General features: G+C 40.0%; 1 protein-coding gene across 3 annotated transcripts in view; it reads left to right on the top strand.

The window, feature by feature from the left end:
- Nucleotides 1-13275, top strand: part of STAMBP (STAM binding protein) — a 32180-nt gene extending 18905 nt beyond the window's left edge. For all 3 annotated transcript variants that reach the window (XM_081263900.1, XM_081263902.1, XM_081263901.1), the window contains exons 6-10: nt 1342-1466; nt 2368-2505; nt 10042-10154; nt 11003-11102; nt 12638-13275. In XM_081263900.1, coding sequence (XP_081120026.1) covers nt 1342-1466; nt 2368-2505; nt 10042-10154; nt 11003-11102; nt 12638-12694 — 533 coding nt within the window. In that variant the 3' untranslated portion in view covers nt 12695-13275. The remainder of the gene's footprint in view (nt 1-1341; nt 1467-2367; nt 2506-10041; nt 10155-11002; nt 11103-12637) is intronic.
- Nucleotides 13276-14365: the final 1090 nt, after the last annotated feature.

Here is a 14365-nt window from a genome sequence, read left to right as displayed (position 1 = left end):
AAGCCTACTCTTTTCCTAAAGTATCAAGGGCATCAACTCAAATGTCCAAAGTTTTCTCTAAATCAGATATCGGTGAGACTCAAGGCACAATTCATCATTTTCCAGCTGTGAGCCTGTGAAGTGAATAAGTTACATGCTTCCAAAATATAAGAGTGGAACAGGTATAGGACAGTCAAGGGAGAAACAAATGAAGAATGGAGTGATTGGAGCAGGCTTGGTAGTGCATGCCTATAATCCCACTATGTGGGAGGCTGAGGTGAGAGGATTCCCAAGTTCAAGGCCAGCTTGGGCACATACAAACAAAGGAAAAACAACATTAAGTTGAAAAGTTGTAGACAATCTCTTTTGATTCCCTGTCCTGCATCCTGGACACACTAGGACAAGGATTGGACCCCTCAAGACCTCAGACAGCTCATTGCTATATTTTTGCTGGATTCATTTCACCCAGCAGCTCTCATAGGAGTTAGGGTCTTTTGTCCTCATCTTGTACAGACTGGAGTTATGGGCTGATGGCTCTATGGTTCTAGGTGCTTGAGGAGCTGCTCCACTCCTACAGATCTAATAGGCATTGCCCTACAGGGGACTCTTTTTGATGACCCTGCTCCTGTGTAATGTCTCTGTCCAGACCCTCAAGCTATCTGAAACATATTTTGAAATCTAGACAGAGATCACATGGTCTCACAGTTCTTAGGGGACTTGGCTCATATGACTATGGAGGTTGAGAAGTCCCACAAAAGCCTTTTTGTAAGATGGAGACCCTGGAATGCTGATCATGTGGCTTAGTCAACATCCAAAAGCCTCAGAATCAGGAAACCTAATGGCATATTTCTCAGTCTGGGAATTATGAGAATCTAAGAGCCACTGGTACAAGTCTTGGAGTTCAAAGCCTAGAAAGCCAGTTTTTATTTCCCAGGGGCAGGAAAAGAAGAGTGCCTTACTTCTGCCATTTTTGTGTTTCTATCTGGGCCCCAAGCTGATTGCACGATGCTCACCCATATTGAAGGCAGATCTTCCCCAGTCTATAGAACCACACATCATTTTCCTTCAGAAACCCCATGAAAGTCACAACCATAAATAATTCTTTACCCTATAGGTATTCCTTAATGCAGTCAAGCTGACACCTGTAATTAACCATCGCATCTCCTAATGAGCTGTGGCCACAGGGTAGAGATGAGACTTTACAATACTTTTTTTATGCCATTAGAGTGAGATGCCCACTCAGTGTCTAAAGTTGCAGGGATTCCAGTGACTTAGCATTGCTCTCCCAATGCTAGCAGCTGTGAGGTTTGCTTGGAATGATTCAGCTTCATGGTCTCAGACATGTTCCCTTCTCGATTACAGTTCCTACAATCGATGGATTGCGCCATGTGGTGGTGCCTGGGAGGCTATGTCCACAGTTTCTCCAGTTAGCCAGTGCCAACACTGCTCGGGGAGTAGAAACATGTGGAATTCTCTGTGGAAAACTGGTAAAAAAAAAAAAAAAAAAAAAAAACTCTTTGAACTGAGACTGTTTATTTTTCTTTGACCTCCCATGACTCTCAGAGAAGCTATTCAGGGCCAGTGTCTCTTTACATCAAATCCTCCAAGAAAGGAACCATGAACTTATATACTATAGTCACTTTGGATCTGTTGACTCTGTATTTGGTTGCTTTTCAGAGTCCTTTGAATTGAACTGATTAGTATTATAGTTAGAAATAGCTAACTAAAGTTAGTAGGAAAATCTAGCTACTACCTATATCACTATGTTTTAAGCACCTACTTTTTGATAGGCCCTAGGAATATAAAATATATGTAAGGCACAGAGTACATGTCCACAAAAAGTATCCAATCACTCTGGAGAGATGGGAGATATACAATAAAAGATAAATAGCATTCTGATACTATGTACCATACAATCACTAGGAATTTTGAGGAGGAAAGATCAATGAATAGAGGTGCTTAAAGAACCCATTACTAACTGCTGAATGAATCCATGAAGGAAGTGGAACAAACTTAACCTGAGTCTTAATGAGAAGGACTTAACAGTGGAGAGAAACTGCTTTAGACATAAGCAAAGGAAGAGAATGGTACTCCACCTGGAGCTTTTCAAGAACCACGAGTGCACTTCAACAGGGCTGTGGCAGTTACCCATGCTATGCATCAGAGGGGGACCTGGGGTTGATCTCAGCATCTCTGGCTTCACAGAGCCCCCCAGAAATGCACATTAGCAGCCAAGGTTGTGAACCACTGAGGTGAGGGATTCAGGGAACATGAAGGAGACTCATGCTGTGGTGGGAAGTACCTTTGCTTGTATAGAAGTTTGACTTTCCAATGTGTGGGGTTGCAGGAGTGCCCAAGAATTGTGACAAGCTATTTTTCCTTTGGCAGATGAGGAATGAATTTACCATTACCCACGTTCTCATCCCCAAGCAAAGTGCTGGGTCTGATTATTGCAACACGGAGAATGAAGAAGAACTTTTCCTCATACAGGATCAGCAGGGTCTCATCACACTGGGCTGGATTCATGTAAGCAAATCTGAGCTCACTGAGGGTTCTCCTCTTCTCTTTGTTATAGACACTGCTTGTTTCTTTCTTTGAATGGATTATATCTAGGTTATTTATTCTTTTTCTCTCCTTTGGATACAGTTCTTAGTATACTTTACTGATTGTAGTCTACCATTGATTTTTGAGTACTACTTAGTGATTTTTTAACTTTTTATTTATAGCCTGTAGTCTTTATTATGCACCATGTACCTTCATGTAAACCATAAGTGCCTCCAATATAGTTTTTCAAGTGTTTGCATATCTTGGGTATACTTCTTATAACTTTCAGATAAAATATAATTTCTTGCATAAAGATTATTTCTCAATTTTTCTTTCTATTGTTTTCAATCCCTCACTTTCACATACCAAGCTGCTTTTCATATTGTGTGACATGCATGAGTTATAGACAATTAAATTGGCATATTTCTGGATTTGAGAAGATTGAACATACTTGAAATTCAGAACTAGAGAAATAGTGACCTACAAGGCAGTCCCATGTGCCTTTGATCTTCCTTTAATCCAATTACAGAAGTAAATACTGACTTACTTGTTTATGTGTAGTCTTCCCCCTCATTGTAGTAGATGAGGGATGGAAAACATGTCCCCTGTCTGCCCAGGAATACACATTTATGTAAGATATGATTTTAGTCTCATACAAGAGATGATAGAAATAGACAATGAACAACTCTTCACATGAGGTAGAGTGTGCTGAGGGCCTCGAGAGGTACTAACAGGGCACCATGGAATTCAGAGGCAGGAGGGATCCTACCTCGTATGATTTAAGAGAATTTTGGCAAGATGGGCCAAAGACAGTTTCATGTGATGGGGACAGCATTAAGAATAGGTAGACTGTGTTCCTAGAGCACTAAGGGTACAGTTTGTTGGGATATATGGTTCATGTCAGGAAATGGTGGTAGGTATGCTTTAATCTGCTACATTGGAGCTGTGTTCTTGAGGATCTTGGGTGGATAGGAAAAGTGGTTCTGCTTTTAGTAAGTGGAGAACTCTTAAAGGTTTTTGAGCAGAGTAGTGATAGGATCAAAACCATACTTTAGAAAACTTAACATAAAGGTAGTTTTAAAGTAGGTTAAGTGGGGAGATCATTTAAGAGGTTAGTGCGTTGATAAAATCTAATAAGATGAGAGCTGGGGTGATGGCAGTATGTTTGGGAAGGAGGAGATGAATTCAGAGGATTTGGGAAATGAGTAATAGAGGATAATGAGTAAGAGCCAGTGATGACTCAGAGATTTTGATCCTGGCTCATGGGGGTGGCAGTGATCATCTCATAAACAGACACAGGGGATCCAGAAGGAGGACTAATTTTTGGAAGTGGGTTTCAATTCTGAGCAGGTTGAATTAAGGTACTTGTGAGACACCAGATGGTTGGAGGTAGTCATCATGTAGTTGGAGGCAGGTACTCAGGAGCAAAATCAAAGCAGGAGAGGGATCTGAAAGTCTTCTACATTGAGCTAGCCTTGGAAGATAAGGAGAATTGAGAACAAGAAGAGATTCACAGGCTTCTGAGAGGAGCAGAGAAATTAGTTGATAGTGAAAAATGAGACAAAGAGATGTGTGAGAAAGTCAGGTTCCTGTTAGGATACAAGATCCACAGAAGGAGGGATATTATAAAAAGAAATTTCAGGCTACTAACCCGACCACATACTCTAGAAAGCCCCAGCATGGTGAAGATTTGTATCAGCCTTTTGGATTTGGTGAAGTTGTTGAAGACCCAGTTTAGTGGATTTTAGACCTTGGTGGGAGTAGACTATGAGGTTTAAGAAGTCATGGGGATTGAGGTTGTGGCAATAGTGAAATGGACATGACCATTCTGAGGAGCTTAGCTCTACAGGAGGAAGAGAAATGGAATGGTGGCTTATGGCAAAAGTGGACTTAGAGAATGTTTTCTTGATTGTTTAGTATGAAAAGGCTTAAATGTGTTTTGATTTTGTTTTTTCAAAAGCTTTAGATTTTTAAATATAATACATTTATAAGTGTACCTAAGCTGAATGTACACTATAATGAATCATAAAGTAAACATCTTTGTACACATACTACCTAAGATAGGAAATAGGATGTTGCCAGGAGCCTGCTCCTACCCAGTCACACTTCCTCCCTGGAAAAGGTGAGCCTTCTCCTGAGTTTTCTCATCACCCCTTCTTTGCTTTCTTTGTAATTTACCACCTAAATGTGTATCCTGAAACATTATAGTTTAGCTTTGCCTGGTTTTGTCCTTTTTGTAAACAGAATTATATGTGTTTTTTATGTCTTGCTTCTTTTGCTCTACTCTCTGAAAGTTTATTCACATTCTACAATTTATTCTACAATTCTCATTTTAGTTATCTGAATATGTTCTTATAACCAGTGAGCCAAAGGAATAGAGTTAAAAGGACAAGAGAGCCAAGGTATTATGACAATAGGAAAATATCAAATCTGAAGTACAAAGGGAGGTTCATCTTCCTGTGAGGTAGAAAGCATCCATTCCTCCAAGACAGACTTGAAGGAAGAGAGATGGATATATGGAGAGATTTTTGAAATGATATTTGGGCCAATCAAGGGAACTTTTTAGGCAGGTAAAAAATTGATTTCCATAAGGTTTGGAGTCTAGGTCTACTGCAGGGCAGGAGGGAGAGAGAGGTAGATTTAGAAACAGGAGTAAATTGGGGAAAGTTTGTGATGATTACTATTTAGACTTCATGAAATTGATAGTAGTTCAGCTCCTCCCACCTCCCATGATATTTCTGCACCATTTCTTCCTAGTTTAGGATTAAAAACAACAAAAAAGCAGACTATAAGGTTTGCTCAGATCTTAAAATTTCAAGAGGGGAATGCAAAAGATCATTTTTTTCTTCTTTACCTTGTTAACTGTAAAACAGCTTCCCTGGTCAAAAACATTTCATAGTCACATGTTGATCTCCAGCTATTGGAGATCCCATATGAAGATGCTCCTTCTCTTCTTGTCTCAGTCCTTCTTAACCCTTACTGGCCCTCCCATGTGGCCACTCTGCTCTCATCTAGGTGCTGAGGCTGCCGTTGGCATTCACTCTCCTTGTTCATTTTGCTCCTTTGGCACATTGTTTCATGAAAAGGCTTTCCTCTCTCCCCAGCAGGGTAGACACCATGAACATAGCTATTGTTGAGGGAACTTGCTTAGAACTAGAGGGACCAGGGGACCAAGGTAAGGTTTTTTATTTTTTTTTTTAATTTTACAGTTATTTATTAAGCCCCTGCTCTGTCCTTATGTCCCTTTATAATCTTTCAAGCTACCCAACTTTAAATTTGGGAGCTCGATTGTGTAGGCCTAGTTTGCTTCCAATTAGAATCCTGGGCACTAACCGGGAAATGAATGGTATTGACACAGGCTATTGCTCCCTAGCAGTCTAAAGAATTATATTATTATCAGATAGAAACTTTTTTTTCCCCTTGTAGTCACCAAAGTTCTTCCATGCCTTTTGAGGACCCTGCCCAAAAGACCTCCAACCCCAGTGAGCTCATCATGGTCTTCTGTGGAGTGATTCTTCTGGTTCAAGAACAGGAGGCTACACATAAGTATCATTTAGTGAGCTTTCAAAAAGTGTTCACTCTCATGATGGATATTTCCAGGGGTGGGGTGTGGGAGTCTATGCTTTTGACAAGCTCTTCAAGAGATTCAGTTTTTGCACAGCACATTTGAATATACTAGTTGATTCCACTTATTTTCTGTCAGTGGAGGTTGGTGTCCTTTTCTTTTTCTAATTTTGTTACCTAAGACCATACCCCCTCTAAGATGAACATGTCATTATATAGTTGTCTATTTTATATACAAGAAATATGCTTAATAAAACATGAAATAGTTGGTAACAAATGAAATAAAGTGAATGAACATTTAAATATTACTTGAACTCATTACCTCAAATTTCAACATCTTCTCCTAAATAGCACAGGCTCCTTTGCCTAATTTAGCTAGCCCCTGGAATCTGAGTAGCTTCCTACCTCCTATATCTTTCTTGGGTGATGCTTTAACCTCAGAATGACTGTCCATTGAACTTCAGATTGACATGTGACCTTTTAACACCTTTCGGGAAGAATCATTCATCTACTTGTGGCTTATTAAGTCCTTGATTTCTATCATGTTGAAATATTGGGCAGCATGTGCCCTCTGTTTCAAAATGAGTGATTCTCCATGATTAGAGAGAGCTCACCAGAAGCCAAATAGGCCTTGATGGTCAGTTAGAACTTATGAGTCTATAACAACTGAAACCTAAGTTGTCCAGGGAGATGCTCACACTTCTTAATGATAAAAAGGAGAAATTCACTCTCCTTCCATTCACAGTTGTAGAAGAACCCACCTACCTTGTCAGTGGATGCCCAAGATGACTTCACCAACAGCTTCAAGCTTCAGTTCTTCAGGTCCCAGGTGAATCCAACATTAGAATTCTTGAATCCTTCCTGTTTGGTTCAAAAACAGGAGGTCAGAGCAGGAAATATCAGCAAATAGTCTCCTCCCTTGTCTTCAAGCCTGAGGCACAGATGCCTTTTTGGGTCTTCTGTCCTGCTAGGCCTGTGATTATTACACTACAGGTAGCCTCAGTCATCCCCATTCATCTCATGATAGCCACAGTGGTCTCCCCTCTTGTCTTTATTCCAGAGAGAGGCAGTTACTGGGACACCTGTAATAATCTTCCCATCTGCCATGTCTGAGACACAATATATGCTGGGATCCACACCCCCAACTCCCAAAATGCTAGTCTCTTCACCTGCAATTTCCACAATGAGGTCTCTTCTTTCATCTCCATATCCCCAATGCCTATGACCGTGAACCTGTCTCTTGGTCTCATGTGTAAGATACAGCTCCTGATGCACTAGAGTCCCCAATGCAGGCCTCATGCAGCTCTGTGTCCTAATATCAATGTCCATGCTCTTTCACACACACATACATTAATATCATGTGACTCCACAGCCCTGACACCTGCCACACCTATGTTGGAGATCTCCTTCCTGGACTCCATACCTGCTAAATCCAGAGTAAGGGTCTGAATGTCCTGCTACATGCCTGATGCGGGTCTCTTAGCCAGTTTCCCGGTGTCTTGGACCACAATGGGGCTCCCCACATGGCTCACCACACCAGTCCCCTGGCCTGCCCACACCAACTCCAGGGAAACCTGGGACCTAGATCTGGATTTCCTTTAGAGAGGTCCAAACTTCTGTAATTAGAACATGGCACAACATTGACTTCTGCCTTATCCATTCTGAACTCATAATTCAATTCTCCCTCTGTGCAATGGTCTTTAGAATTTAACAGTGTAGATCAGTATGTTTCCCCTATGATATCCCAGATAGAAGTTTTGAGCTCTGCCCTCTGCCCTCTCCATACCCCACTAATTAAGTGATTTCCTATTCGCCCTTTGCTTTGATACTCCCCTCCCCCAAGCTCCACAGCTTACAGCCTACAGCTGGCCAGCCACCAGGAATTCCAGAACCCATTGGACCTCATGAACCAGTGGAATAAAAGTTTCCATTATAAATAGTCCAGAGAAAAGTTTTTCCCATTCTTTTCTTCCCTTCTTTTTGTCTGCCTACCACCCCTCCACCCCCCAACCCCATCATGAATGTTCAGGCTGCTTAACACCTTCACTCTCTTCAAACAGGAAGTGAAAAAGTTTCAAGTCTCTGTATTCAGCTTAATATTAACTCCATTCTGCATTACTCTCCCAGACCTCTCTTCCTGCAAAGGTCCTATGGGTGAATTAAATGAAATGTGCTAGCTTATTTCCTATGTTGTTTATATCTGTGAGGTAAAGCGGTGTATGTACTTGCCTGGGTTTAACACTGCATTTCTTTCTGTTGGGTAAAAATCACTCTACCTATCAGACCCTCCAAAGAATTCCAAATTGTGGTTCTTCACAGTCTAATGAGGGCATCTCTGATACAGTAGAATACATGACACTGAAGTGAGATTTTCCCTACAATTGCTCTCAAGAAAAATCCCCACCTATTTAGTTGTCATTATGCAGAGACAGACCAGATCTAATAGTTGTTCTATTTTCTTAGTCACTTTTATCCCCTTCGCCTCTCTCACTGTATTCCTCACTTATAGACAACTCTTCCAAATTCAAAATTTTGCTTATTTCTCTTTTTTCTATAAGCTATTTTATTTTATTGGTACTGGTGATTAAACCCAGGGGTGCTTAACCATTGAGCCACATCCCCGGCCCTTTTTTGTACTTTATTTAGAGACAGGGTCTTGCTGAGTTGCTTAGGGCCTCGCTAAGTTGCTGAGGCTGGCTTTGAACTTGTAATCCTCCTGCCTCAGCCTCTCCAGCTGCTGGGATTACAGGTGTGTGCCACTGCATCCAGCTTATTTCTTGTTTTCTAAAACCATATAATAGGCTGGGCACAGCAGCACATACCTATAATCCCAGCAGCTTAGGAAGCTGAGACAGGAGGATCATGAGTTCAAAGCTAACCTCAGAAACAGCGAGGCACTAAGCAATTCGGTGAGACCTTGTCTATAAAAAAATACAAAATAGGGCTGGGGATGTGGCTCAGGGTCAAGTGCCCCTGAGTTCAATCCCCAGTACCCCCCAAAAATATAAATAAATAAATAAACAGACAGATAAATAAGTAAATAAATGAAACTGTGCAATAGAAGTATATGTTTCTTTTTATTTTTATTAACAAATAAAATCATATATTTATAAATACGATGTACAACATGTTTTAAATATAGAATGTTAAATCAAGCTGAGTAACATAGGCATCTTTATCATTTTTCTATGGTAAGAACATGTAAAAATATTTCTTTAGCAGCTGGGCATGGTGGTAGTACACCTGCAATTCCACCTACTCAGGAACTAAGAAAGGAAGATCACAGGATCAAGGGCAGCATCAACAACTTAGACCCTCAACAACTTAGTGAGATCCTATGTCAAAATGAAAAGGGCTTGGGATGTAGCTCAATGGTAGAGCACCCCTGGGTTCCATCCCAATGGAAAAATAAATCTTTACCAATTTTATAGTATATAATACATTGTTTTTAACTATGTAGTCACCCTAGGTATATGGGTCCTTGGGAGAGTGTTTGCCTAGCTCTAGGTAAGGTCCTAGGTTCAATTCCCAGCACTGTAACAACAACAAAAAAAAATCATATTGTTTGGGGTTGGAGATTTAGCCCAGTGGCAGAACACTTCTCCAACATATGCATGGCCCTGGGTTCAATTCTCAGCTCTGAAAAAAAAGAAGAGGAAGAAAGTGAACTATGCAGTCACCATATTGTATAAGAAATCTTTTAATAATAACAAAAAAGAAATTATGAGTCTCTTCACATACTTTATTATATTTATTTGTTTACAAGGCTGGAAGAAGTGTCCTTACTTTGTATGAAATTCAAGTGTACCTTTCATGGTTGTAAACAGCTTTTTACTTGAAAAGGATGTTAGGGCCAATTGTTGAGATGTCCTGCCTTGGCCATACCTTTCTTCATGGACCAGGCGTGACTGCCCATCCTCACCAAAAGTTCTCTGGCTTGTTTTCTCTTCTCAGACCCATCCCACACAGACCGCCTTTCTCTCCAGTGTCGACCTACACACTCACTGTTCCTACCAGATGATGCTGCCAGAGTCAATAGCTATTGTCTGCTCCCCCAAGTTTCAGGAGTGAGTACACAGGACTTGGTTCTGGGTGTTATAGGGAGGCAGTAGCAAAGAAAGACTCAGCATAAGGTCTTTATACTGGAGACTTCTTCTTTATAAAATATCTAGATTGTAGCAGTAATTGGCTGCTTTCTAAAAGTCTATTCTGATAAACCTATAATACACATGCTTGTTTTAAAAGATATATAAGCAACAGTTTTGTTGCTTTTATAAGAGAAAATCAGAAGAGCCAGATGCAGTAGCACATGCCTATAATCCCGGCAATTTGGGAGGCTGAGGCAGGAGGATTGACTCTCAGCAACTTAGTGAGATCCTGTCTCAAAATAAAAAATGAAAAGGGCTGGAGATATAGCTCAGTGATAAAGCACACCTGGGTTCAATCTCCAGTACCAAAAAAAAAAATAAGAAGAAGAAGAAAAAGTCCACAAGAAACTTAAGGGTGTTTGACTTGAAGTGATAAGCATTCCAAGAGTTGAGTGAGTTGAGATTAAAGAATTTCAAATATATGCTAAGCGGATAGAGCTCAGTGGTTGAGCACTTGCATGGCATGTGTGAGGCCCTGGGTACCATCCCTGGTTCCATACAGACACACAGAAGTTCAACATCAAACTCATTATATCAGAGTGTTACTTCTTTTTCATTCCAAAACCTGTTGTTTACTATGAGTTGTCCCAGCAAAACCAGTGTGGTAGCAGTGATGAATCATTCCCTAAGTATGATTCATTCACCAGAGAAGAGACTTGTAAGCCAGCATACTATGGAACCTGTCTCAAAATGACCTCTGTTCTACTGTGTGTGAGAGTGCATGCCTGGTCCTTTGCTTGCCTCTAAACCTGCCCTTTTTATTTTAGAACTGGATTCTTTAAATTAACTGACCATGGGCTAGAAGAGATTTCTTCATGTCGCCAGAAAGGATTTCATCCCCACAGCAAGGATCCACCTCTGTTTTGTGTATGTATCCTGTTAGAAAAAATTAGAGCTGTACTGCAGGCAAGGAAGGTGCATGGTCCTGTCTGGCCCACCTGGAAGATCTGCTTTGTCACTTCTCTTTTCAGATCTCTGTAATAAGGACAGACATGAGAAGCACTGTGGGATCTAAACAGATTTGAATCTTAGCTCTGCCACATAATGACTGTGTGTCTTTGAGGCTACTTACCCTTCCTGGGTCTCATCTTTCTTATCTGTAAAGTGAGGATAATAATAAAACATGCTTTATAAGGTTATTGAGATAATTAAATAAAGTAGGTACTGGAAGTATAGCTTAGTAGTAGAACATGTATTTATCAGGCATGAAACCCTGGGTTCAATCCCCACACATACACAAAAGAAGTAATGTACAGAAAGTATCTAAAACAGTACTGGCTAATTAAATGTTAGTTTTGTTCTTCACCAATTGCCAACCCTATACTTTGGTAAGAGATTTGAATGCAAAGGAAAAAAGCACCTAAGATAGATAAATTAACTATATTTGATCTAGAATTTTGCTTAGATAATAGGTATTTTATATCCTTCCTCAGAAGTTGTTTTAATTTCCCCCAAAGTTGTGTCCTGTGAATAACAAGCTTAGATGATGATCTTAAATCAGTTTGTTTCAATTTGCCCCTCATATCTAATGTGATAGTGTTTTTTATTCCACACTGGCCTGGAGTATTACTATTTCTTTTGGGCTCAGAGTGGAAAAAAAAGACAATATTAAAAAGGGACTCAGAACCTTGTCACTAAAAGGAACTGGGGATGTTTGGAAGAGAAACCACAGGAAGATCTGCAGTGATAGAAAAGCCAATAAATAAAAAAGATATAGGGAGTTCTTTATACCACTCCCAGCACTAAGACTAAGACCTCATGGAATGACAAGTCTTCAACTGAATATGAGGAAGTGCTTTTTCTTTTTTAATTAGAGAGTTAAATATAGTAGTTGGGTTTATCCCAATAAAATCATATATGCATGGAATTTGATTTCAGATCCTTTTCCCATCTCTCCTCCTTCCTCCATTCTCCTTGAGGAAGAACTTTCAGACCAATCTGTTAAAAAATAGATCAGTCTGCCTTGGAACATAATAAATATCTAAGTTCTGGGAGGTTGAAATAGAAACTGCACCATCAGGAAAAAAAAAAAAAAACAGGGACCAATGTACAGGTTTCCAGTTATAAAGACTCACATGTCACAAGTGTGTATTCCCCCATGTAATAATAGGTGTACTTTATTATCTGATTGGCATAATAACCAAAAAATTCACTAATGTTTTTAAATAAATGTTTTTTCTTCAAATGGACATTTGAAAAATAAACAAGATATATGGACAGACCTTAATTCAGTCTATGAGTAGTGCTGATTCCCAGACCTGTTACCGTAACCGCCACTTAAGTGGTAGTCTGGTCTCCAGACTAGGAAATCATGGCCTTGAATGAGTATTTTAAATAAAGGGTTTTGAAAAGTGACATTTCAGAATTTTCTAGGACTTCACCTTTCTTTTTTCCTGTTGCAGAGCTGTACCCATGTGACTGTTGTGGACAGAGCAGTGACCGTCACAGACCTTCGATGAGAATTTGCTCACACACCTTCTGAGAATTATAAAACTATATCAATGTACTGTAGCCCCTTAATTTAAGCTTCCTGGAAAGCTTTGGAAGTTTTTTAAGACAGAATAGGAAGGTAGCAACACCTGGGGAAGAATTGATTTTTTATTTCTGGTTTAAAAAGAAATAATTGATTATATTTTTTAGGCAAATCTGGAAAGGAGCATAATCTCAGTAAAGCAACTAACTCAAAAATTAAGTCAAAAGAATGGTATGAGGAGCACCCATATGTCCTTCTTTCTGCATTCACCAAGTGTTAACCTTTTTTTCTTTTAAGCTATCTTATAATTTATCTGCCAACTTGTTTATAATCTACCTTTGAACTAAATGAGGGCATCTATGCAGAAATTTGGAAGCCATCTAGAAACCTTTTGGGTTTTCCTTTTTATGGGAATATTAAGGGAGCTTATTACAAGGGTGGGGGACATCTCACTACATCTGAACAGACAGTGAGACTCACAAACCCTGATGAATGATTTTGTCTGGAATTGTGTTATTTAACAAATATTTTGGGATATATTTCCTCTGCAGTAAAATAACAACTTATTTTGTTGTGTTCTAGAGTGATCTGTTTGATCAAGCATCACATAAATAGGCTAAGTAAAATATCTAGTGGTTCTGGGAAAGGGGAGGAGAAAATGGAATTTGAGAGGTACTGACACTAAAGGTGTGTCCCAATTCACTTTTAATTATTCAGTGTTTTTTTCTCGGCCTACTGCCTTCTTCCAGGAGCATGAAGTCATCTCTGTTCTTTTGGTGCTATCTCAAGTGGGTCATCCCATTCACTTCCTCCTTCTGTACCACAAGCTTTCATCTGGGGATAGTGGAGCCTTTGTTTGGAATACCAGGTACACTCCAAGTAAATGGTTATCTTCCCTAGCCACCTACCCTGCTCATTTTATTGTGTTGGCTATTCTTTCCAACTTGGGCAACATCTAGGAAGGTGTGTGAAGCTGTGCTTGATACTACATTTTTTTTTCTATGAGCTGAGCCTAGTGTTGTCCTAAGGTGGCCTAGAAATAATGGTGGTATTTGTGACAACTCATGTGAGGACAGGAGAGTAAACACCTTGGAGAGAATATTTGGTCTATATCAGAATGCATGGGTGTAGGGAGTCTGAAAATGTATAAAATTTTGCTTCATTTTAGATTTTGTGTCCTGAATTTTGTCCAGTTTTTATTGCTTAGGCTCGTGGTCCTTGAACCTTTCCCCTCAAAGAACCAAGTTTCTATATTCTTTTTCTTCTCTTGGGTTCTTAACTCCCAAGATACCAGAAATTCTTCTGCAGTTTTGGTATAGTTCCAAATGGGGAGCCAAGTGGATTTGGACAAGGGGAAGAGCGACTCCCCTGATGAAACCCAGAGGCAGCCTGGCTCTTCCAACTTGCCCTGAACAGTCCTGAAATTGCCTGGTCCTATGTTTTCTAGGGAACCCATCCCTGTATTCCACTCTCTAGTTTGCCACTTCATTTAGGGCTATATTACTTTTTCCCACTGGTATTGGGTATTGAGGCCAGGGCTTTACACATGCTAAACAAGTGCTCTGCCACTGAATCACTACCCCAGCCCTACTTATTTTTTATTTTGAGACATGGTCTCACTAATTTATTCAAGTTGTCCTGGAACTTGTGATCCTCC

The sequence above is a fragment of the Spermophilus citellus genome (assembly GCF_964194105.1).
Source record: "Spermophilus citellus genome assembly, chromosome: 13".
Taxonomy (NCBI): Eukaryota; Metazoa; Chordata; class Mammalia; order Rodentia; family Sciuridae; genus Spermophilus; species Spermophilus citellus.
Note: the sequence above shows the minus strand (reverse complement) of the source record. Positions and strands in the feature narration are given on the sequence as shown.